This window comes from Lithobates pipiens, unplaced genomic scaffold, assembly GCF_037356315.1.
Source record: "Lithobates pipiens isolate NorthernLeopardFrog02 unplaced genomic scaffold, aLitPip1_a1.2 Scaffold_22, whole genome shotgun sequence".
Taxonomy (NCBI): Eukaryota; Metazoa; Chordata; class Amphibia; order Anura; family Ranidae; genus Lithobates; species Lithobates pipiens.
This window is the reverse complement of record NW_027507784.1, coordinates 280,234,049-280,260,099: the sequence shown is the minus strand read 5'-3', so window position 1 is coordinate 280,260,099 and position 26,051 is coordinate 280,234,049. Positions and strand designations below refer to the sequence as shown.

The following is a 26,051-nucleotide window of genomic DNA, read 5'->3' as shown; positions in this document are numbered from 1 at the left end:
GGAATTGGCCTTTTCCTGAGATGCAGGAGCATTTGTCACAGCTGTCGGATTGCGCATGACACGGATTGTTTGTCACTCTACTAATGCCATAACAACTATTATTCTTGCTCACTTGCAAGTGTCTAAAGTTCCACAAGGGAAATGATTTGTCTCTTGGGAATTCTAGATTTATTTAGCTGCTCTTCAGCAATATGTTAGCAGCCAGTAAATGATAATTACATAAATACATCAATTCCCCAGATGTTACTTTTTGAGGTGTGTGTGTGTGTGTGTGTGTGTGCGTGTGTTTGATTTTTCAGTCTCAATTGTATACCTTTTTATTTTCCCCCTTCTGTGTGTCATATGGCACACTCAGGCTTTATAGTAAAAATAGTGAGCTAAATGGTGAAATATGACGGGGTATTATGCATTACAGGTTATGGTTATTGTACAGTCAAGATGCATGGAAAAGCAGACCCAGTTTCAAGTATTTTAAGTATATGTTAATTAAGATTTTTTTTGTTTTGTTTAATAGAGTAAGGTTTACTCAGAAATGAGGTAATACCTTGTCAGCGGGCTCACCAGAACTAGTGCCCCCATTGGAAGATTTCCCCACTATTTCTGTTGTGGAGACAATCTAAGATTTGGGCTTTTTCTTTTGCTTTCACTTTTAGTGATGATGGTCAAGGGCACAAATGGGATGTGTCCCTGTAACAGAGACAAAATCGACAGGAAGTAAAGGAAGTCTGTCCAATAGGGATGCTGAGCAGGAAGAATATGAAAAGGTTTGGTGAGGTGAGGCAACTTAAAAGCCCACCTGGATGTGGTTCAGTTGCCCCTTTCTTATTAGGCTATATTGAATATCCTTACCTCTAAGGATAAAACTATATATCCTTGTTTTCATTAATGCTGTTTTGCATTATTCATGTATTCTGTGCTTTGTGCAAATGATATCCTGTTGTGCAGCTGCCTTGTGCATAAAATAGAACCTCCCTTCCAAAATTGGTTTTCTTAACTACTTGAGCTCCGGAATGTTTAAAGGCATAAAAAAATAAATGAAACGTGCATGTTCTTTGCAGCAAAAAATAAAATAAAATTAGCTTTTATTTTTTTTCTCCATAGGATGGCCGGGTGCAATACCAGGCTCCTGCACACCCAGTTTGCAGCTCTGCTGCCTCACCGTGTGTGTGTGTGTGTGTGTGTGTATATGTATGTATGTATGTGTATATGTATATGTGTGTGTGTGTGTGTGTGTGTGTGTGTGTGTGTATATGTATGTATGTATGTGTATATGTATATGTGTGTGTGTGTGTGTGTGTGTGTGTGTGTATGTATATGTATATGTATATGTATGTATATGTAGATGTATATGTATGTGTGTGTATATGTATATGTGTGTATATATATATATATATATATATATATATATATATATATATATATATATATATATATATATATATATATTATACTAAAATGATGGACATTATCACTTATAGCCTAGGCAATCTTTATGTAGAGCAACAATTTTTTTTTTTTTTCAGATCCTCAGAGAGTTCTTTGTCATGTTTAACTTCCTGTGACCAATATGAGAGAGTCACACCTGAGACCTTGTAACGAGTGACACATGACACCGGGGAGGGAAAAATGGCTAATTGGGCCCAATTTGGACATTTTCACTTAGGGGTGTACTCAGTTTTGTGAGAGAGTGTGTGTATGTATATATAATATGTATATAATACGCACACACACTCTCTCACAAAACTGAGTACACCCCTAAGTGAAAATGTCCAAATTGGGCCCAATTAGCCATTTTTCCCTCCCCGGTGTCATGTGTCACTCGTTACAAGGTCTCAGGTGTGACTCTCTCATATTGGTCACAGGAAGTTAAACATGACAAAGAACTCTCTGATGATCTGGAAAAAAAATGTTGCTCTACATAAAGATGGCCTAGGCCAGTGATGGCGAACCTTGGCACCCCAGATGTTTTGGAACTACATTTCCCATGATCCTCAACTACACTGCAGAGTGCATGAGCATCATGGGAAATGTAGTTCCAAAACATCTGGGGTGCCAAGGTTCGCCATCACTGGCCTAGGCTATAAGAGTATTGCCAAGGCTATGAAACTGAGCTGCAGCACAGTGGCCAAGACCATCCAGCGGTTTAACAGGACAGTTTCCATTCAAAACAGGCCTCACCAAGGTCGACCAGAGAAGTTGAGTGCACGTGCTCACCGTCATATCCAGAGGTTGTTTTTGGGAAATAGACGTATGAGTGCTGCCAGCTTTGCTGCAGAGGTTAAAGGGGTGGGGGTCAGCCTGTCAGTGCTCAGACCATACGCCACACACTGCATCAAATTGATCTGCATGGCTGTCCTCCCAGAAGGAAGCCTCCTCTAAAGATGTTGCACAAGAAAGCCCGCAAACAGTTTGCTGAAGATGAGCAGACTTGGGACATGGATTACTGTAACTGTGTTCTGTGGTCTGATGAGACCAAGATAAACTTATTTGGTGCAGATGGTGTCAAGTGTGTGTGGCAGCAACCAGGTGAGGAGTACAAAGACAAGTGTGTCTTTCCTACAGTCAAGCATGGTGGTGGGAGTGTCATGGTCTGGGGCTGCATGAGTGCTGTTCCCGACACTGGGGAGCTACAGTTCATTGAGGGAACCATGAATGCCAACATGTACTGTGACATACTAAAGCAGAGCATGATCCCCCCTCCCTTCAGAGACTGGGCTGCAGGGCTGTATTCCCATGACAACACCCTAAACACACCTCCAAGACGACCACTGCCTAAAGAAGCTGAAGGTAAAGGTGATGGACTGGCCAAGCATGTCTCCAGACCTAAACCCTATTGAGCGTCTGTGGGGCCTCAAACGGAAGGTGGAGGAGCGAGCGCAAGGTCTCTAACATCCACCAGCTCCGTGATGTCATGGAGGAGTGGAAGAAGAATCCAGTGGAAACCTGTGAAGCTCTGGTGAACTCCATGCCCAAGAGGGTTAAGGTCGTGCTGCAAAATAATGGTGGCCACACAAAATATTGACACTTTTTGGGCCCAATTTTGACATTTTCACTTAGGAGTGTACTCACTATTTTTGCCAGCGGTTTAGACATTAATGGCTGTGTGAGTTATTTTGAGGGGACAGCAAATTTACACTGTTGTACAAGCTGTACACTCACTACTTTACATTGTAGCAAAGTGAGATTTCCTCAGTGTTATCACACAAAAAAATATTTACAAAACTGTGAGGGGTGTACTCACTTTTGTTAGATACTGTATATATAAAAATATTCTCCTTATTATCCTTTTTTGAGTGTCTGGATCTGAATCAGGTTTGCAGAAGTAGATCACTGATATTGATCATCTATTACTGGCTGCAGTCAGCCTACAATCGAAGACTATAGCAGTGATTAGTTGTTGTATAAAAGTCTGGGCAAAGCTATGACAGCTCTGCCTGACCCTCTGTACTAAATGAATGTGCGGTGATGTCATCACACTCCCTATGTAAACACAACAGGGAAGTGAAGTGCTCTGGAAGCCCAGGAGCTAAAACATAGTGCTGCATGTGAGCTGAAACAGGCAACTGGTGGTTCCAGCGCTAACCCCTGCCAGGTCCACCAGGAGCTGCTGACCCCTGTCACAGTTTAAAATTGCACTAGGATAAATAGCTGCTATCTCAATGTCATTTTAAAACCACCCCGGGGACTCAAACTGGTCAACAAGCTTATATAAGAGTTTAAACCTAATGTTATAAATTTGTTGTACAAGCATTTCACTATCAACTGGGAAAAGTTGCTGCTGAAATGTGAGTACTATTGAACTGAACGGGTACATATGTCACTGTCCATGAATGCATTAAGGTTATGGGATGGAGATCTGCTTTATTAAAGTGAGATACCCTTTAAAGTTAAATGCCATAAAAAAATAAATCAGTTTTTATATATCATGTGGAGGCTTGAAACCTTTTTTCAGGTTACTATTGCTGTCTAACAGGGTCACAAACGGCGATAAAGACTAGGGATGCACCGAATGGGTTTTTTGGTGCCGATACCGAAAATGAAAAATGCACTAGGCCAAAAACCGAAACCGATACGGAAAATGACTGTTTTTAAAAAATATTTTTATACAGGAGATGGTCAGAGACTGGGGACGTGGTACAGGAGGTGGTCGGAGACTGGGGACGTGGTACAGGAGGTGGTCGGAGACTGGGGACGTGGTACAGGAGGTGGTCGGAGACTGGGGACGTGGTACAGGAGGTGGTCGGAGACTGGGGACGTGGTACAGGAGGTGGTCGGAGACTGGGGACGTGGTACAGGAGGTGGTCGGAGACTGGGGACGTGGTACAGGAGGTGGTCGGAGACTGGGGACGTGGTACAGGAGGTGGTCGGAGACTGGGGACGTGGTACAGGAGGTGGTCGGAGACTGGGGACGTGGTACAGGAGGTGGTCGGAGACTGGGGACGTGGTACAGGAGGTGGTCGGAGACTGGGGACGTGGTACAGGAGGTGGTCGGGGACTGGGGACGTGGTACAGGAGGTGGTCGGGGACTGGGGACGTGGTACAGGAGGTGGTCGGGGACTGGGGACGTGGTACAGGAGGTGGTCGGGGACTGGGGACGTGGTACAGGAGGTGGTCGGGGACTGGGGACGTGGTACAGGAGGTGGTCGGGGACTGGGGACGTGGAACAGGAGGTGGTCGGGGACTGGGGACGTGGAACAGGAGGTGGTCGGGGACTGGGGACGTGGAACAGGAGGTGGTCGGGGACTGGGGACGTGGAACAGGAGGTGGTCGGGGACTGGGGACGTGGTACAGGAGGTGGTCGGGGACTGGGGACGTGGTACAGGAGGTGGTCGGGGACTGGGGACGTGGTACAGGAGGTGGTCGGGGACTGGGGACGTGGTACAGGAGGTGGTCGGGGACTGGGGACGTGGTACAGGAGGTGGTCGGGGACTGGGGACGTGGTACAAGAGATAAGTGCAGCCAGCGATGTCCCCCAGCGATGCAGCCAGCGATGTCCCCCAGCGATGCAGCCAGCGATGTCCCCCAGCGATGCAGCCAGCGATGTCCCCCAGCGATGCAGCCAGCGATGTCCCCCAGCGATGCAGCCAGCGATGTCCCCCAGCGATGCAGCCAGTGATGTCCCCCAGCGATGCAGCCAGCGATGTCCCCCAGCGATGCAGCCAGCGATGTCCCCCAGCGATGCAGCCAGCGATGTCCCCCAGCGATGCAGCCAGCGATGTCCCCCAGCGATGTCCCCCAGCGATGTCCCCCAGCGATGTCCCCCAGCGATGGCAGCCAGCGATGTCCCCCAGCGATGGCAGCCAGCGATGCAGCCAGCGATGCCCCTGTGCAGTGAAGAGAGCCGTCTGGTTGAATAGAGCGCCGGGAACAGCACAGCTTTAATTTCAATAGCTGTGTATTCCCCGTCACGCGCCGTCACACACAACCCCTCCCCCTTGTTCAGGCACTTTGATAGACAGATCACCCGTCCAATCTGGACAGGGAATCTGTCTATCAAAGTTCCCCGGACAAGGGGGAGGGGCTGTGTGTGACAGCGCGCGACGGGGAACACCCAGCTATTGAAATTAAAGCTGTGCTGTTCCCGGTGCTCTATTCAACCAGACGGCGGCGGCTCTCCTGCGCTATACACCCCCCATCATGGGTGGCACCAGGGGCGGGGGCGGAGTTCTGCCCCCAGGCCCCACCCCATTTTCGGCTCAATTATCGGCCGTTTTTTCCTTTCGGCAAATTGCGAAATTTCGGTGCATCCCTAATAAAGACCTGAGTACTTTATAGAGCCCCCCCCCCCCAAGGAGAGGCAAGTTAGTAAAGTGGTATCTCCCAAGTGGTGATTCAAGAATTTACAAGTGTGTGTGTGTGTGTGTGTGTGTGTGTGTGTATTTTTATTTCCCCCATTCCTTCCTAACCTATTCTTTAGATGATGAGGTTTTGCAAAATATAAAAAAAACACCATTGAACTTTCTTTGGTAGCTAGTAATTGGATGTGGGGCGGACGGGGAACTGAACGTATCTTGGAAGTTTTGGAGATTTTATCATTTTGACAGTGTTCAGGATGCAGCCTTTTAACTGTCTAATCCATCTACATTTTGTGTTTGCAGGATGAAATTGGTGCCTATATAATAGACCGAGACCCCACATACTTTGGGCCAGTTTTGAACTATTTGAGACACGGGAAACTGGTGATAAACAAAGACCTAGCAGAAGAAGGTAAGCTGTTCAGAGTATTCCTCGCCTTCTTTATATATATATATATATATATATATATATATATAATAAAATTTTAAATTTATTTTATTGCTGAAAATATATATACACAGATGGAAGCCAAATGATTTGTATTTCTGTTCATTCGGTCTTGAGATTTGCATAGCTAAGAATGGCACCACTTTCTACGTTGCCATTAAAGGCCAACTGAACTTTCATTACTGTATATAGCTGGTTGCTAAGCAGAAAGGCGGCTGCTGCGTCCTTAACAATTGATGAGTCATCAGCTGTCAGCAGGGTTCCTTGCTGAATGTAAAAAAAAAAAAAAAAAAAATAATTGCCGGCAAAACAATTTTCGTTAAAAAAAAAAAAAGCGTGGGCCCCCCCCCCCCCCCAAAATCCATACCAGACCCTTATCTGAGCATACCGCGCATCAGGGTAGGGTGGGGGCGAGTGAGCCCCCTCCTGAACCATACCAGGCTGTATGCCCTCAACATGGTGGAGAGGTTTGTGCTCCCCACCCCAAAGCACCTTGCCCCCATGTTGATGAGGACAAGGGCCTCTTCCCGACAATCCTATCCGGTGGTTGTTGGGGTCTGTGGGCAGGCGCTTATTCGAATCTGGAAGCCCCCCCACCTTCAAGAAGGGGGCCTTCAGAACCTGGCCCCCCTCTATGGGTATCGGGTATCCATTAAAAAAAAAAAGCAGTGAAATTTAATAAAAACACAAGAGACGGTTTTTGACAATTCTTTTATTAATAGCTCTGTCTTCTCCTACCTACCGTCTTATCCTTCCCGCCGCTGTCTTCTTCCTCACCGCCGGTTACCCGCTAAAATGTAAAAAGCCGCTTTTGTTCTGTAGATGTTGTTGTCTGTTTTGTTGCTGCCCACTCTGGCGACTCTTGTATAGCAATGGGACTTGTCCATCACGATGACATCACCCAGAGAACCCACCCAGAGATTTTTCTTTTACTTTCAGCGGGGATGACTCATCGGCTGCTAAGGATGCAGCAGCTGGCTTCCCGGCCCCCTCCTTAGCAGCCAGCTATATAGTGTGTGTTTTACAGTGCATTTTTAAAGAGGAAGAAAAAAACAAAACCATAAAATGCATGAAAACTACATGCGATAACGCATAAAAAATGCTAGTTTAAAAACACAAAATGGACTGATAAATGTGCCTGAAAAACGCATCAAGCGCAGCTGCATAGATTTGAACCTAGACTTGTATACTCTGCATGACTTTGCACGCCTTTTTTGTTTTGATACCCCTGGGATGTATTTAGCGGGTTTAAACTGGAAGGTTCAATTGTACCTTAAAAGTTGCACTTCTTTATAGCTCTCTACTCTCTTGCTTTCTCCTCCATGGCTTTGTCCTTCTCCACATATTTGCCTACATTTCACCTGACTGCCTTCCATTGCTGTCCCTTAACTCTCCCAGTCTGCTGCCAGTCAGTGCTGCTGTATAATGAATTACAAAGGCTGATACAAAGTCAAATGCAAGTAATTACATTAGTTGCATTAAAGAGGCGTTCCACCCATAAATGGAACTTCCCCTTTAAGGCAAGGTGACTCCCTGACATGCCACATTTGGTGGGGGTGCTCTTTTTAGAGGGTTCCAGCTCGCGCTTCCTCCCGCGGCAGTAAGTTCACCTCTTCAGCCACCCCCCCCTCGCCAATCATCTGGGACACATCACAGGTCCAAAATATTTGTCCGGCCAGTCACAGCGCGCGGCTCTCGCATGCACAATGTGTGCCTGGTTGTGAAGCCACAGCCGGGCGTCCACAGTGACAATGCCGACCCCCGCATCGCTGGACCCTTGGACAGGTAAGTGTCCGATTATTAAGTTAGCAGCTGCAGTATTTTTGTAGCTGCTGACTTAAAAAAATAAAATAATTTCTCTTATATTCACCGACCGACACAGCTCCTCTCTGTAACTAAATGGGTTGTATAGCCTGCCATTAGGAGAACTAGGCAAAATTGTTACACAATACACAGAACTTTTAATCCCGCCCCAGGGGGGCGGACCCTGTGCTATCAACCCTCCTCACTGCTCCCAGCAGCTTAAATTTTTATTTTGCCTAGTAAGGAGAATGACCTAGGAACTCTGCAGGCCCTCTCGGTCCATGTTTTTGCTGCAGGTTTGATGTTTTTTTGCGCAAGATAGAAGATCCCAGGATCTTTCATCAACTGCCGGCTGGGTGACAGGCTGGTTAATGATATCTTTGTAGTCTCCCCAGTCCGGCCATCGAGTCTGAGCAGGCCGCAGCTAAGGCTCGGCAGGCCACGACATGCCTAGGCTCCAGAGGTGGTTGGTGAGCTTCAATGCTCCGGGGTATTCACATGACCAGGCTACTGCAGTCTGGGTCACATTATACCGGCCCAGCAGCTACCCTGTAACTGCGCAGGAGTAGGTCTGTGTTGGAATGTCTCCCAGCTCTTCAGGACTGGTAAGTACGGCTCTCCCTGCCTCGGTGGGGCGAGCAGCTGGGCCTTCCCTGGGGGGTTGATTCGGGGGCCACCTCACCTCCCTATCTTCTCTCCCAAGTCCCTATCGCACCTCCTTTCCCCCTCTGAGGGGAGTGGCCGCATGCGCTGCGGGCGGTGTGTGTTTGCTGGTTTCTCACCCGTGGGGGCTCTGTGCGGCTGGCGTTGGTCCTGGTCCCGGTCTGGGTGGTCCCAAAAGTGTTTTTGGAGGTTGTTCTGACTGTAGGCAGGCAGCACATTTCTAGTTTTGTTCTGTCACCGCATGGTGCTGTCCGGCGGCCATCTTGGATGTGGGAAAGCCTGTATTCCCCTGGTGAACTTCAGCAGCCATCTTCTTTAGGATCTCCTATTTAGTTACATTGGCGGCCATTTTCAAGCCTGAGCGCTCTTTTCACCGCAGTTCTCTTGTGGCAGCATTACATGTGCTCTCACTTGCTGTTTCCTGTGTCCACTGTGTGTACAGGACGCTAAATGGCTCCTTGCTGAACGCTGAAGCTAGCTCTGTAGAACGTTTCACCGCTGTTATAAGCAGCTGCTGCTGACAGTTTTTCTCCTCTCTGCAACTGGGAACCTCCTAGGGACTACAGGCACTGCTAGTGGCATTCACAGAACGCCCCAGGGTGATGAGTCTAGCGATAAGTATACCCACCACCAAAGACTCCTATGTTGCTAAGATAGATTCGGCGCCTTGAAGGAAAGGTGCGCGTAAGAGGCCCCTGCCCCCCCCCCCCCGTCCTCTGGGTAGAGCTCTGATGCAGACTCGGGCCCTGCTGCAGCTGGTGACCCCTGCTCTGACCTATCAGACGTGGCTGACCAGGACCATTCGGACAGTGAAGATGATTCCCCGTCCGGGTCCGGCCGCTACAAAGCGGCTTGTTGGAGCACTCATCACAGCTGTGCGTGATACCGGTCCCTTTTGGGTCCCACAGGCCAGCACATTCACCTAAGGTGTTCCCGTATTTGATGTATTTTGACAAATTCATCTACAGGGAATGGGGTCACCCGCAACGGACCTTTTCAGTCCCCAAAAATTTGGCGGTGTGTTACCCCTTCAGCCTTCTCAAAAAGTGGGCGGCTCCTCCAGTCGTCGACCCCCCCAGTATCTAGGTTAAATAAAGTAACCACGATCCCGGGTTAAGGGGACTCCTGCATTCAAGGATCCCGCGGATTGGAAGGCCGAGGCGGTGGCTCGTTCCTTATTTATGGTTGAGGGGTCAGCCGTGCGACCTGTACTGGCATCCGCACTGGTGTCGCAGACACTGACTGAGTGAGCAAAACTTTTGCACCGCGAATTGGGAGAGCAGAACGCCTCCCCTGTCTGTGTGGAGCTAGCAGACCAGCTAGTGCAAGGCCTTAAGTACTTTTTGTGACGCGGCCCTGGATACTATCCCTCTGTTATCCAAGGCTTCAATGTCAGCTGTGGTGCTGAGGTGCCTAATTTGGCTGAAATGCTGGTCTGCTGACCAGGCATCCAAGAAAGCCCAGACGGATCTTCCCTTCCTTGGCGAGTGGCTTTTCGGAGCCTCATTGGATGACGTTATTAAGAATGCCACTGGTGGTAAGAGTACACTACTCCCACAGGCCAGGAAGGCCAAGGAGCCTCGCCGCAGGCAAGGGCCCTCTTTTTCCGCTCGCAGTCGGCTTTTTCATCCGCCCGGTGCTTCGGCAAAACGCCCCCAGCCCGACAGGATGCCCACGGACAGTCAAAAGTGTCCCTGGAACCGCAAGCCTAACAAGCCTGCGACCAAAAGTGCTACCGCATGAAGGTTTGCCTCCACCCACTTATCGGGTGGTGGGTCATTTTCGGGAGTTTGCAGCCCAGTGTACCTCCCGGTTATCCGACCAATGGGTCGGCGATCTGATTTCCACAGGCTACAAGATAGTTTCTCTCTTGGCCGCCAAACAGATTCTTCCCCTCCAGCATACCCGTGTGCCCGGTTCGCCGGGAGGCCCTGTTAGGAGCAGTAAGGGACTTGCTAAATCAGGGGGTGATTGTACCGGTTCTGGAATCGGAACACTTCCAGGGGTTCTACTCCAATCTGTTTGGACGTATCCCTTCCTTCTTGGGAACCACAATCTTGGACTTAAAAGCCCTCAATCACTTTGTAAAGGTGCAGAGGTTCAGAATGGAATCTGTTCGCTCAATTGTCGCTGCACTCCATCAAGGGGACTTCCTGGCATCCTTAGACATCCTGGATGCTTACCTGCACATACCCATTTGCCTTCGGCATCAAAAATGTCTGCGTTTGGCAGTAGGGGATGCCCACTACCAGTTTGTGACTCTTCCTTTTGGCCTGGCATCAGCCCCCCCAGTCTTTACCAAAGTACTGGCTCCAGTATTGGCGTTGCTGAGGCAGCGCGGGATCGCGATTGGGGTTCACTCATGTTGAGGATGCCCGGTTATATGGTGGAGGTTTTCCAAACGCTGGTGTGTGTGCATGTGTGTGTGTTTTGTTTTTGTTTTTTTGTTTTTTTGTGGGTTTGGTTTCACTATTTCCTACTTGCCATGGTGGATGAAGTTTTTTTATGCCGTTTTTTTTCCCATGCCTCGTTTGGCACTGCTTGGGGACGTCCCATTTAGTTACAGAGAGAAGCTTTGTCGGTCGGTGAATATAAGAGAAAATAGGATTTTTTTGTACTCACCATAAAATCCTTTTCTCTGTAATTCACCGACCGACACAGCACCCACTCCCCTTTTTTCTACGTTATACTGCTTGTTGACGTACTGAAGCTGCTGGGAGCAGTGAGGAGGGTTGATAGCACTGGGGCGGGATTAAAAGTTCTGTGTATTGTGTAACAATTTTGCCTAGTTCTCCTAATGGCAGGCTATACAACCCATTTAGTTACAGAGAGGAGCTGTGTCGGTCGGTGAATTACAGAGAAAAGGATTTTATGGTTAGTACAAAAAAAATCCTATTTTTTTTTTTTTTTTTGTCGGAACTCCACTTTAAATATTTCCTCCGCTTCTCGGGTCCCTCTTTGCTGCGCCTAGTCCTTCCCTCCTTTTTGAGTGCCCCTCGGCCATCAGCTTGCTACAGGGGTCACCCAAGCTGAGTCGGAGCACAGTGTATTCAGTCAGACACGGAGCCCTGACCTGGCCTCACTTCCTCCTCTCTCCTGCTTGGCTGACTGACTTTGACAGCCGCATGAGCCAATAGTGCCGCATTGTCTCAGCCTATCAGGAGGCGTGTACTGGATGGCTGTGGGGATTGTGGACATCGCTGGAGAGAGGAGCAGCTCGGGTAGGTAATTGGGAGGGGGATGGTACACACAGAAGGTTTTTTTTTTTTTATCTTAATGCATAGAATGCATTAAGATAAAAAAAACCTTCTGCCTTTACAACTTCTTTTTTAACTGGCGCCTTACTAAAATGAATACAAAGTGGATATTTTGTCCAAAGCAGATGAAGCACTCTGTTCTGAAATCGGGTTACCATGACCTGACTTTGTTCTTGACTTAAAAGGTGTTTATGTGTATCAGGAGGTAGAAGATGAATTCCTTTTTTTTTTTTTTTTGTGTAATAGAGTTGAAGGGTTGAGGGAGAAGTACTGTTTAAAGTCAATTAAGAAATTAATATAACCATATATCCTCTACGTCAATCTTTATACAATTACATATTCCTGATCAGGTTAAAATATACTTTTTACTTTTTTGCTGCTTAGGCCCACTGCACTTTTTAGCCGCAACTTCACTTTTAGGTCTCATGCCCATGGACATTTTTACAGCTGCTTTTATGAGCGTGTTTTGTAGCTTAAACGCCTCTCAACGTAAGTCCATGGCGTTTTTGAGCTGTGCTTTCTGAGGCTCCAGCGATAGAGCTGTAAAAATGCTAGACGCCGGTAAAAAAAATTGTTTCTAGGAAATGTCCATGATGTGTGAACATTAGGCTCCTGTAACTGGGCTGATCAGTGCTGATGCAAATAAAGAATAAACAAGAGGGCGGGATCCAGTTAATATTCTGTATCCTTTTATTACATTCATTAAAATGGCACACTTGCTTTGTATGACAGGAATGGAGAGTCCTGAATCCGGTTAATGAAGCACACAGTGGGGTTGCTTTACTAAAACTAAAGTGCAAAACCTGGCGAAGCTCTCCATAGAAACCAATCAACTTCAAGTTCTTTGTCAAAGCTTAACTGAACAAGCTGAAGTTAGAAGCAGATTGGCTACCATGCACGGCTTCACCAGATTTTGCACTCTCCAGTCTTAGTAAATCAACCCCAGTATATACACTTTTGAGTGTCGTTCTCTGGACTAACAATAGTCCTCATAGCCGAGATGATATTTTAAAGTAGGGCAGCAACCTGTTTTGAGTGTGTTCCCTCTTTGTCAAGCCCCTCCCATATGGTAGCCAAGGCTTTTAAAGAATACAAAGGGAATAGAGCACCGCTGGATGTTCTGTCGACATTGGGACCCCCCAACTATACACCAGAGTCAGCCATCAGTTCAGAGGACATAGAGCAGTACCTGAAATCCGGATAAGGATGCTGTATAAATGTATCCATTAAAGAACAAAAGTTTTTAAAATGTGATTCCCAGCTACTAGTAACCAGCATATTGTAATGTTCGAAATGGAATATAAATACAAATGATGAAGAACAAATTAATGCCAATAAACAATTTAATAAATATTAAAATCACAATACTTTTATTTCTGTTTAATAAATTTGGTTTATAAAATATATACAGTTGTGCTCATAAGTTTACATACCCTGGCAGAATTTATGATTTCTTGGCCATTTTTCAGAGAATATGAATGAGAACACAAAAACTCTTCCTTCACTCATGGTCAGTGTTGAGATGAAGCCATTTATTATCAGACAACGGTATTTAGTCTTTTTAAATAATGACAACAGAAACTAGCCAAATTACCCTGATCAAAAATTTTACATATATCAGTTCTTAATACCATGTATTACCCGCCCCCCCCCTTAACATTAATGACGGCTTAAAGTCTTTTGTGTTATTTGTGGATGAGGCTCTTTATCTTCTCAGATGGTAAAGCTGACAATTCCTCTTGGCAAAAAGCCTTCAGTTCCTGTAAATCCCTGGGCTGTCTTGCATGAACTGCACGTTTTGAGATCTCCTCCGAGTGGCTCAATGATATTGGGTTCAGGAGACTGCAGTGGCTTATCTAAAGGTATGGCAGATATGGCAAGTGCCATGGGCGCCATATGGGTGACCAGGTGGCCAGACATACAGCCCCCGAACTGAGGACACTGTCCTTCCCCGGCTAAAATTTTGTCCCTGGTTCTGTCCCTGATAGGGGCAGTGCCAGCGGCATTTCTTGCACAAAATGTAAAGCTCAATACATTTGTCAGCACCGTACGTCCTGTGAATGGAAAAGCCAGAACTGTTCTTTCAGTGACAGTGCACTGGGGACTGTTTTGGATGTTGCACACAGCCGCACCAGTCCACATGCAGGAGATACTGGAACTTGTTACCTGGCAAGTGAAAGAAAGAATGCCAGAACTGTTGGGGCCGAACGCTGTGCAAATTAAGGGGGTTCTGAATACTCTTTCTCCTAGACAGGTGAGTCAGAGAAGATGGCCACCCGAGGCTGACCATAGGTGTATAGTGCACCTGTAACCTAGACATGCTACCAGGGTCAGCCCTGTGTGTTTCCCGTGGGTAGTGCATCCACCTCTATCACTCGGGTATAAACACTGTGGGTCTTCTTTTCTCTTGTCTATGCTTATTGAAGTGGTGGGCTCCTACCAGACATTTTTATTGGGATTGTTAATCAGAGCATTTATTTTAGAGCTGTCTATTTTATTCTCATTTAGTATTAACCACTACAGATCCGCGCTATTGCCAAATGACGGCATCAGCGCGGACCTACATTTCCGGGACTACGTCTATTGACGTCGTCCCGGATACGAGCGGCCTGCGCGCCCCCTGAGGGGCGCGCACGGCGCGCTCTGTGATCGGCGAGTCCGTGAGACTCGCCTGATCACCGATCCGTGCAAGGGGTCGATCCCGACCCCTTATCACGTGATCAGCTCTCAGCCAATGACAGCTGATCATGTGATAGAACGGAGCCGGTAATCGGCTATTACTCCTCGCGCTGACAGCACGAGGAGAGAAAAAAAAAGCCGATCACCGGCGGCCGTGATCGGGACATCAGTCCCGATCACGGCCAGCAATACAGCTGACCACCTGCCCCCTGCCAGTGCCCACCCGCCCACCGCCGTGCCATCCTGAATAAAAGTAAGTGCCCCCCATCAGTGCCCCCCATCAGTGCCACCTACAGTGCCACCCACAATGCCACCCACAGTGCCATCCAGCAGTGCCACCAACAGTGCCACCCATAGTGCCCACAATCTGCCTCAAAGGTGCTGCGACCCAGTGCCGCCCATCAGTGCCCAGCAGTGCCGCCCATCAGTGCCCAGCAGTGCCGCCCATCAGTGCCCAGCAGTGCCACCTATCAGAGCCACCTATCAGTGCCCATCAGTCCCATCTATCAGTGGTACCTATCAGTGCCCATCCGTGCCACCCATCCGTGCCACCCATCCATGCCATCTTATCTGTGCCCATCTTTGCCCATCAGTGCCGCCTTATCTGTGCCCATCGGTGCCGCCTTATCTGTGCCTATTAGTGCCGCCTTAACTATTCCTATCAGTGCCCACCAGTGCAGCCCATCAGTGCCCACCAATGCAGCCATCAGTGCCGCCTAATCAGCGCACTTCAATGAAGGAGAAAAATGACCCGTTTGCAAAATTTTATAACAAACTATTAAAACATGATTTTTTTATTTTATTTATTTATTTTTTTTTGCATCTTTTTTTGTTTGTTTAGCAAAAAATAAAACTCCGAGCTGTAACTAAATACCACCAAAAGAAAGCTCTATTTGTGGGAAAAAAATGATAAAAATTTCATTTGGGTACAGTGTTGTATGCCCGCGCAATTGTCATTCAAAGTGCATCAGCGCTGAAAGCTGAAAATTGGTCTGGGACTGAGGGGGGTTTAAGTGCCCAGTAAGCAAGTGGTTAAACTAGTATCCCTGTGTGTATTTTTCTTGTGTCATTTGGTTTGTGTATAAGATTTGGAGTGGTTTCCTTAACCACTTAAGCCCCGGACCATTTGGCTGGCCAAAGACCAGAGGACTTTTTACAATTTGGCACTGCGCTGCATTAACTGGTTATTGCGCAGTCATGCAATGTTGTACCTAAATGAAATTTGCGTATTTTTCCCCCCCACAATTAGAGCTTTCGTTTGATGGTATTTTAGTGCCTCTGCGATATTTTATTTTTTTGCGATAAACGGAAAAGACTGAAAATTTTGAAGGGGAAAAAAAATGTTTTCTACTTTTTATTTTTTTTTTATTTTTTAGACGATAAATCCAGTAAACTCAATTTTAGTCATACATTTAGGCCAAAATTTATTTAGCCATGTCTTAAAAGAGACGGCGTAAAAAAATGTCGATAAGTGTATATTGGTTTTTGCAAGTTATAGCGTCTACAAACTAGGGTACATTTTCTGGAATTTATGCAGCATTTAGTTTTACTTTATGCCTATCTCATTTCTTGAGGTGCTAAAAGGGCAGGGCAGTACATCCCCCCCCCGCCCAAAATTACCCCATTTTGGAAAGTAGACACCCTAAGGAAATTGCTAAGAGGCATGTTGAGCCTATTGAATTTTTTTTATTTTTTTGTCCCAAGTGATTGAATAATGACCAAAAACAAAACTTTTTGTAAAAAAAAAAAAAAAAAAAAAAAGTTGGCACTAAATGATATATTGCTCACTCATGGCATGGTTATATGTGGACTTGCACCCCAAAATAATTTTTTTTTCTGCTTCTCCTGAGTATGGGAATACCACACGTGTGACTTTTTGGGAGCCTAGCCGTGTTGTGGGGCCCCGAAATCCGAGCAGCGCCTTCAGGATTTCTAAGGGCGTAAATTTTTGATTTCACTCCTCACTACCCATCACAGTTCTGAAGGCCATAAAATGCCAAGATGGCATAAAACCTCCCTAATTGTCCCCATTTTGGAAAGTAGACGCCCCCAAGCTATTTGCTGAGAGGCATGGTAAGTCCATGGAATATTTTATATTTTGCCACAAGTTGCAGGAAAATTACAAACTTTTTTTTATTTTTTTTCACAAAGTTGTCACTAAAGGATATATTGCTCAAACATGCCATGGGCATATGTGGAATTACACCCCAAAATAAATTTTGTTGCTTTTGAATATGGGGATACCACATATGTGGAACCTTTTGGGAGCCTAGCTGCGCACAGGGCCCCGAAAACCAATCTCTGCCTTCAGGATTTCTAAGAGCGTAAATTTTTGATTTCACTCCTCACTACCTATCACAGTTTTGAAGGCTGTAAAATGCCAAGATGGCACAAAACCGCCCCAAATTACCCCATTTTGGAAAGTAGACACCCCAAGCTATTTGCTTGAGAGACATGGTGAGTATTTTGCAGCTCTCATTTGTTTTTGAAAATGAAGAAAGCAAAGAAAAAAAAAATGTATTTTCAAAACTTCGTGACAAAAAGCAATATATTCAAAATAGTAATAGTAGTATTATAAATGACAAAAATAATTATAAAATAAAAGTACTAGTAGCAGTGGCATTGCCAAGGATGGTTTTGAGAGCAGGTCTCGAGGCAACTTTTCTCAAAAGACAAAATTGGGCCAGATGTTCAGCAGCCTTCCAGGCATAAAGCCAAAGTGCCCTATGCATGTGAACTAGGGGTCGACCGATATATCGGCCGGTATTTTGCAGTTTTTTTAATTAATCGGCATCGGCTGATAAAAAGGCTGATTTAGAACAGCCGACTTGGAAATTACTTCTGTAATAGAAGTCAATGTAAGTTTCCCGAGTCTTCATAGAAGGGACTTGTCTCCTCTCTGGGCAGTCTGCAAAGAAAAGAGCAAATGGATACAATGTTTACACTTGAATGAATGAACTCAACTCTTTTCTGACACTTGTTGCTTACAAGTAAAAGCCCTGTATTTTCTGCCAGAAAATCACTTAGACCCCCAAAAAATTATATATATATTTTTAGCAGAGATCCTAGGGAATAAAATAGCGGTTGTTGCAATATTTTACGTGACCCGGCATTTGCGCAGAGGTCTCTCAAATGCATTTTTTTGGGGAAAAAAAATACACAAAATGATTTAAAAAAAAAAAACAACAAAACAAAAAAAAAAAAAACAACCCTAAAACAGTAAAGTTGGCCCATTTTTTTTTTTTGTCCAAAAGTTTTGACTACCGGTTTTTATTTTATAGGCTGCTTTCACACTGGAGCGGGCAGGCGTTGATGGTAAAATGCTGCTAGTTTTAGGGGCAATTTACCATCATTTTAGCGGTGCTATTAGGCTGCTAGCGGGGCGCATATAACCCAGTTAGCGGCCGAAGGAGAGATTAAATGTTCCCGTGAAGCACCGCTGCCAAATCGGATTGCATGCGCTTCGGCAGTGGTCCCCATTAATATCAATGGGCAGAAGTGGTGGAGGAGCGGTATGCACCACTCCAAACGTGCTGCTTGCAGGACTTTTTTTTAACATCCTGCCAGCGCATCGCCTCCGTGTGAAAGCACTCGGTCTTTCACACAGACTGCAGGGGAGCCATTTTGCAGGCACTTTACAGGCGCTATTTTTAGCCCAAAAGCGCTTAAAGCGCCCCAGTGGGAAAGATGTCTGTTTTTTGAGATGAAGGGGGATAAAAAATAAATAAATAAATAAAATATAAAAAATATCAGCCCCAAAAAATCGGCATCACATATCGGCCATCAGCCACCATGATTTCTAAATATCGGCATCAGCCAGAGAAAAACCCATATCGGTCGACCTCTAATGTGAACAGACATCAGTGCTATGTGAGAAGCTTAGATGCTTGAAACTGCCTGTCGTAGCTAAATCTCTAAGCTCCAAACTTTTGTTCCAAATGATCAAAGAAATGAGGGGGCCTACCCTGGTGATGGAAGGGTCCTTCTAAGGGATTTAACCAAAAGTGACAGTTTCAGAAATCGGGCACCTTAAACACATGACTAGAAAGTCAAACCAGTTAAAGCTGGGATTCAAGTAGGGAATTTAACAACAAGTGAAAGTAAAACCCTTATGTGAGAACACCATCAACTGGTTTGACAATATGTCTGATGTGGATTACTGGAGCATCTATGGTAGGAGAAACCCCCTGGTTGTGGTATATTTTCTTTATTCTCCTTGTTCATGTGTATTTGTGTGTGTATTGTTTGGATGTTTCTATTGTTTAATTTGGCTATTCGGCCTGATTCCTTTATGAGAAGTTCATGTACTAATTACCAGAATTGTCTTTGCTATCTTTCTGCAAATTCATGCTTGCCTGATCTCTAAAGTCCCCTGAGTTTTCTGTGAAGCAAATTCTGATTTAAAGTGATGTTAACCTTGTTTGTTATTTAAAAATAAATGTTATACTTACCTGCTTTGTGCAATGGTTTTGCACAGAGAAGCCTCGATCCTCCTCTTCTTGGTTCCCCTGCTGCCAGTCTTGGTCCCCTAACCCCCCAGCTAAATTTTTACTATTGGGCCCTGTTCGCACAAGGTGCTTGGCTGCATGTTTTGTGCAGGGCCATGGTATGGCCCCTGGCATGGGGATGCACAGGTGTTGTGTCCCTGTGCCGGCATCTCATTGTTTTCTATTGGGAAACATGACTGCATGGACACACACAGTGTAACATTGGGACACAGAGCATTTGTCTGTGCAGCCATGTGTTCCAATAAACAGTAGGATGCATGCAACACCTGTGCATCCCCTGTACCGGAAAAAAATGGCCATGCATAGGGTACGCAGCCTTGTTCTGAATGTGCTCTTTTTGGTGATGGTGGATAATCTGATGGTTTCTCAACCTTCTATAGATGAGCTTTGTGTTTTATTCAGTAACATGGTACAAAGATCAGTAACCCACGACAGCCAGTCCAATTTAGCTTTACTGATTTAAAGAAAATCCTAAGGTTACCACACAAACGTTTGTACTATAATGTCAGCATTGTAATAGCAATACAAACAAGTTTTTTTATTTTTTGACAATCCAGTAAAGGCTTACTCTAATCAGTCATGTTGTGAGTCCTGCCTGCTGGACATCTTTCCAAAACTCCCTGGAATTTCCAGCATGCTTTGAAACTTCTCTGTGGTTTACTTTCAGTTTCTAAGGACTACATATGCCATGGTCCTTTGCTGTCTGCAAACAGTGTTTCCTTGGCCATTTCTTTGTATGATTCCTGTAGGGCTCTCCTAAAACACATCTTCCTCCTCTCAGCATCTCTGTAGTTCAGAAGGCGGCCTCTGTAAATTCTGTGACATGGCAGCGACTTATCAACAAGGCATAGTGACTACCAGGAAGTAAATGTGTGGATCCTTTTTAAAAATTAAGTTTACAAGCTTCTAGATCATTCAGATTAATGGAAGTAAACTTGAAATAATTGATATAAAATGTGGAAATGAATGATTTTTCAATTTTGACCATAGATGCACTTTATTACAATACTTTAAACCTGGCTTATAGAGGCTAATCTAGTTGGCACACTGTCATTGTGTTTCTGCTTTAATAATGCTGAAGATGATTCTGGGGCAGCTTCCTATAGAATGTGTATTCTACCTAGGGCTGCCTGAGAATGCGTATTCAGAGGAATAGGAAACAAATGTATATTTTATGGACATGAAACTCAAAACCTTCTAATGCACTCTGAGTCCAGGTAGGTGAGGTTTTCTTCAACTGACCTTTTACCACTCTCATCCTTTCAACAGGTGTTCTGGAAGAAGCCGAGTTCTACAATATCACATCACTAATTAAGATTGTAAAGGACAGAATAAGAGAGAGGGACAGTAAAACATCACAGGTGAGGCTTTGTGACATTGGGTGGTGGTGGGGGGGGGGGGGGGGTGGATTTGGTCCAGGAAAACTCATTGTAGAAGAGTCCCACTTGAGTTTACACTTTCCAATGTTATTTTCATGTTTTATATAGAGAGCCTGACAACTGTACCAGATACTTGTTATAAATGTAGACTATTATAATTGATCTTTCTCTTTGAACAATATTGTACTCTGTACCCTTGTCTGTTACTTTTGGCTTAGGTTTAGCCTGTAATAAGCACATTGCACTGTCCTCTCTTTAGCTTTAGCAATGTCTTGTATTTAAGTGTAAGGTCAAATGGGGATATGGGTCACAGACTGAACTAATCATGCTTCTATTTTCAGCTTTGACATTGACCGTCCAACATGTCAATAGGCAAGCTGAAATGTGACAACCTTGGTGCACTGATTTTGATATATAATAATCTGACTCATGTAAAAGTACTTTGCCAGTGATGGATTTATTGCAGTTCATTTGTTTTCATGGTGTTTGCAAAGTTTTATTTATTTTTATTCTTCCAGGTTATTACGTATTTTTGTAGACTTTCAAAATGTTTTTGCCGTTTTTAATAATAATGTAGTTATATTCCCTGTGCTTTTAGTTTGCCTTGTATTTCTGGGCTCATGTTGTGGCTGAAGTTTGTAATGTCATGGCCAATCAATTTCCCTTATGTCCATCTTTTGTACAAGATATCTTCCTGTTCCAGGTCACAGCATCCATGGCATGCCTAGTCTTAATCCTAATTGTGTGGTGTAGCACTGCCAAATGATAACCAATATAGGTGTAAAGTATAGTAATACAAAATATAATGTATACAAATCTAAAAATATTTATTGAAAAATATAAATTGAGTTCACAATGAATGAGTGCCATCAATCCAATGGTGCTGGTGACCTTCCTTGCCAATAAGTGACCCACTCCACTGTAGTGATCCTAGTATAGCATAACACCTTGTGCTCTATCCAGTCTCCCAGAACTCTCACCTGCACTTTGTAATCTAAAACAGGGGTTGACAAATTTGCTTGGAATCTAGGAGCCAGCTAAAAAAGTTAGGAGCCAGGTCCGTGACGGCGATCTGGACCTGTCCCTGGCCTGACATGGAGACGAGTGAGGGTAAGATAGCGCCTCCAGCCCCCCCACCTGTCTCCAAGTCATTGCCCATAGCTCTTAGAGGGACATTTTAGTTGTTTTATTTTTTTCAAATGACGATTTTTTTTAAAATTGCATTTTAGTGTAAATATAAGATGTGAGGTCTCTCTGACCCCATATCTCATATATAAGAGGACCTGTCATGCTTTTTTCTATTACAAGGGATTTTTGCATTCCTTGTAATAGGAATAAAAGTGACACACATTTTTTTTTTTTTAAAAGAACAGTGAAAAAAAATAAAAATAAAAGTTAAACTGAGAAAAAATTTTTTTTTTTAAATGCGCCCTGTCCCGCCAAGCTTGCGTGCAGAAGCGAACGCATATATGAAAGCAATGTTCAAACCACATGTGAGGTATCGCTGCGATCGGTAGAGTAAGAGCAATAATTCTAGCCCTAGACCTTCTCTGTAACTCAAAACGTGCAACCTGTAGAATTTTTTAAACGTCGCCTATGGAGATTTTAAAGGGTAAAAGTTTGTCGCCATTCCACGAGCGGGCGCAATTTTGAAGCATGACATGTTGGGTATCAATTTACTCGGCGTAACATTATCTTTCACAATATAAAAAAAAATTGGGCTAACTTTACTGTTGTCTTATTTTTTTTATTAAATAAATTATTTTTTCCCCCAAAAAAGTGCGCTTGTAAGTACGCTGTGCAAATATGGTGTGACAGACATTATTGCAACGACCACCATTTTACTCTCTAAGGTGTTAGAATAAAAAAGAAAAAAAAAGTGTGTGTGTATATATGTGTGTATATGTATGTATATATGTATGTATATACATGGGGGGGTCCACAAAGACAGGATACCCCCAGCTGTGCTGCCCCAGGCGCCAGTCGCTAATTCTAGTCGCCAATGCGACCTGGCGCCCGGGTTTTGTCGAGCCCTGATCTAAAAGCATACATCAATCCAATCCTCCAGGGTGCACAGCTCTCAGTATTTGGGACACTTCCACCTCTGTCCACAGGGGTCTCCCTTAGTAGAGTATCTCCACAGATTTTAGGATGAGGTCCCTTTTAAATCATGTAATCATACTGCATAGCCCTCAGTAAAGTAAATACAGAGAAAAGCCTCCCAGTGTAGTGTGATGAAAGATAAAGCCAATTTATTTAATAAGAATTGCACTCTCATTAAAAAAAAAAAACATAAAAATGCCATAAAGGCGTGACTGTGACATAACGCGTAGGGCGTAAGCAGTGTCAGTGTTGACTGGAAGTGGCATAAGAGGAATTCCGGTACTCTGCCTTTTACACATCTTTATGGTTTAGCGTTGTCCTGCTGAAATATGCAAATCCTTCCCTGAAAAAGATGTCTCATTGCGAGCATATGGTGCTCTAAATCCTGTATATATTTTTCATCATTGTTGTTGCCGTTCCTAGATGTCCAAGCTGCCTACTCCATACACACTAATTCACCCCCATAACATCAGAAATGCAGGCTTTTGAACTGAGCTCTGATAACAAACCGGTCCCTTCTCCTCTTTAGTCCAGAAGGAAATTTAGATTCATCTGACCACAGAACAGCTTTCCACTTTGCAACAGATCATTTCCAATGCACTTTGGCCAACAGAAGATGCCCATGCAGTGATGCCCATGCAGTGATGCCCATCACAGAAAGCACTGCATTAAAAAACAGGCAATCTGAGAGCCCAAAGATCACGGGCATCCAGTAATGTGTTTCGTCCCTTTATGCACAGAGATTTCTCCAGATTCGCTGAATCTTTTGGTATTGTACAGTATATTGTACGTAGCTGATATATTTAAAGGATAGGTTCACCTCTCAAAACATGTTACATGCTACACCCATATTCAGGATTTAACATGTTACAAACGGACCAACCCCTGCACCTCCCCGATATGACAGCTCTCCATGCAGTACTGACCCACATGCTCTCTCACTCCTGTACACAACAAAATAAAGCCTCCTCAGTAGAAAAGCCTGTCCCCTGCGGGCAGCTGTATAGTTGGAATTCTTGCTTTCTGTAGCCAGTGACCTTAATGCAGAGTTCTGACATGCCCCCTAGTGAGCCAGATCTATGGCTCTGCAATATGCCAAGCTCAGTTTGGAGAACTGTATCTATGATTCATCAGGGAGCATGTTGGAATTCTGTAAAGCTGGGGTCGGGCACCTGTCGATCGCAGGTAGGTGACAGAATGAAAAACGGGTCTGCACCGCTAACCCCCGCCTTCCCTCTCTGCCCTCAGCCTCCCTTAAGTCACACCTTAAGTCATTCTCTCTCCCCCACCCAAGCCTCCTCCGCCACTGTCATCATTGAACAGCGGAGACAGAGAGGCAGCACAGCTCAGGCCAGAGGACAGGAGGAGGAGCTGGCCAAGTTAACTTTTTAAGTTAACTCGCAGGTGATTGGTTGCTAGGTCCTAATCACCAGCCTATTAATATGAAAAGTCATCCTGCCAGCTCCTGCTCCTCTCCAGAGCTGTGCTGCCTCTCTGTCTCCTGTGTGCACAGGTAGGATGTCATAGGGGGAAGAGGACACTACTGTGTGTGGGAGGGGAGATTGGTGGTGATGTGAAGGGGGCAGGGCCACCCCATAGCAGTGTCCTCCTCTGCCATCCTTCACATCACACCCCCACCCCCCCCCCCCCTCCAAGCCCTGCATTCTGAGCGTAACACTCCTTCACCCTGCATTTTGAGCGCAACGCACTCTTTCACCCTGCATTCCACTCCATTTGCGATTAACAATGTATCATCACCCACAGTAGATCACAAAGGTAGTGCTTTTTAAACACATGGAACATGCCTTTCTGGCATTGCGTTCTATTGTCAACCGGCCCCAGGTGATCTTTGACTTAATCAGTGTTGTTCGAGTAGCTCTCCATCTCTCTAAGGTTCTCTAAGGTTGTCTATCGCTGATGTAAAGAGATCACCATAGAGCAAGGATATGGTGCATGCTGCCAGTGGGTTACGGGCTTACCTATTTTGGGCTGTGGCTGAAGAACACAAGCTACAAGATTTGTACACCATTTTGTTTTTGGTGCACCTGGAATGTATTTTGGTTAAACTCCAAAAAGTTCAATCCCTTAAATCCAAGATGGTTTAAAATATTGGCTCTAGGTAATTTTTTTATTTTTAATTCATTATTTGGCACCAAGAGAAAGGAGAGGTACAATTTTTTTTTTTTTTTGGTTAGAGGTACTTCAGAAAAACAAATGGGTATATGAAGGCATTAGTTTTAGCCACCAGAAAAAAACCTTGTAAAACGCCACATGGTGCAAAATATTGTAGGTATAATTTTAAAAAGTATGACTAAAGCTTATGACCATACCTTATCTTGTGAGTCGCAGAAGTACACTTTTGCACCCTCTCACTTTTGGTGCTAACAGTCACCAGAACAAATGCAAGAAAAATCCCAAATTCTGGGTTGTTACCATTTCCACTGGGTATACTAGTTCTGGTGACAACCAGGGATTCCATTACTTATGGAGGGATTTTCTCCCACTTTCTGTTTTGGCTAAGGGGCAAGAGGTGAAGGGGAGATCTATCAAATGGGGACAAAGATGGCAAATAAAATTGAGGGGTTATAACCCTCTTTTTACTCTCTCTTTTTTTTTTTTTGTTTTCATCCTTATAACCCTCCTTTACTCTTTTCAAAATGGAGGGACGGGGGGCATGTTTTGTCTTTTAGTTCTACACGAACGTAGGCTATAGTACATAGTTCCAGCTCGTGTGAATGCTTGTCCCAGAGACAGAATGTGAATTAGGGGAATCTCCCAAAGCCATAGGAGATCCCACTGGAACAGGCATTCCCATATTTCACCTTACTTCCTATTCTATTGACAACTGGCAGATTTTAACATGTCCTGTGGTCTGATGAGACCAAGATAAACTTATTTGATTCAGATGGTATCAAGTGTGTGTGGCGGCAACCAGGTGAGGAGTACAAAGACAGGTCTGTCTTGCCTCCATTCAAGCATGGTGGTGGGAGTGTTGTGGTCTGGGGCTGCATGAGTGTTGCCGACAATGGGGAGCTACAGTTCATTGAGGGAACCATGAATGTCAACATGTACTATGACATAGTGAAGCAGAGCATGAGCCCCTCCGTTCGGAGACTGTACCGCAGGGCGGTATTCCAACATAACCCCAAACACACCTCCACACCTCTGCCTTGCTAAAGAAGCTGAGGGTAAAGCTGATGGACTGACCAAGCATGTCTCCAGACCTTAACCCTATTGAGCATCTGTGGGGCATCCTCAAACAGAAGGTGGAGGAGCGCAAGGTCCCTAACATCCACCAATTCCATGATGGAGTGGAAGAGGACTCCAATGGCAACCTGTAAAGCTCTGGTGAACTCCATGTCCAAGACGGATAAGGCAGTGCTGGAAAATAATGGTGGCCACACCAAATATCGACA

The 26,051-nt window shown here is 45.0% G+C and overlaps 1 protein-coding gene across 2 annotated transcripts in view; it reads left to right on the top strand.

The window, feature by feature from the left end:
* Positions 1 to 26,051, top strand: part of LOC143924688 (BTB/POZ domain-containing protein KCTD5-like) — a 97,377-nt gene that overhangs the window by 24,386 nt on the left and 46,940 nt on the right. For both annotated transcript variants that reach the window (XM_077449100.1, XM_077449101.1), the window contains exons 2-3: positions 6,099 to 6,207; positions 20,423 to 20,514. In XM_077449100.1, the coding sequence (XP_077305226.1) occupies positions 6,099 to 6,207; positions 20,423 to 20,514 (201 nt within the window). The remainder of the gene's footprint in view (positions 1 to 6,098; positions 6,208 to 20,422; positions 20,515 to 26,051) is intronic.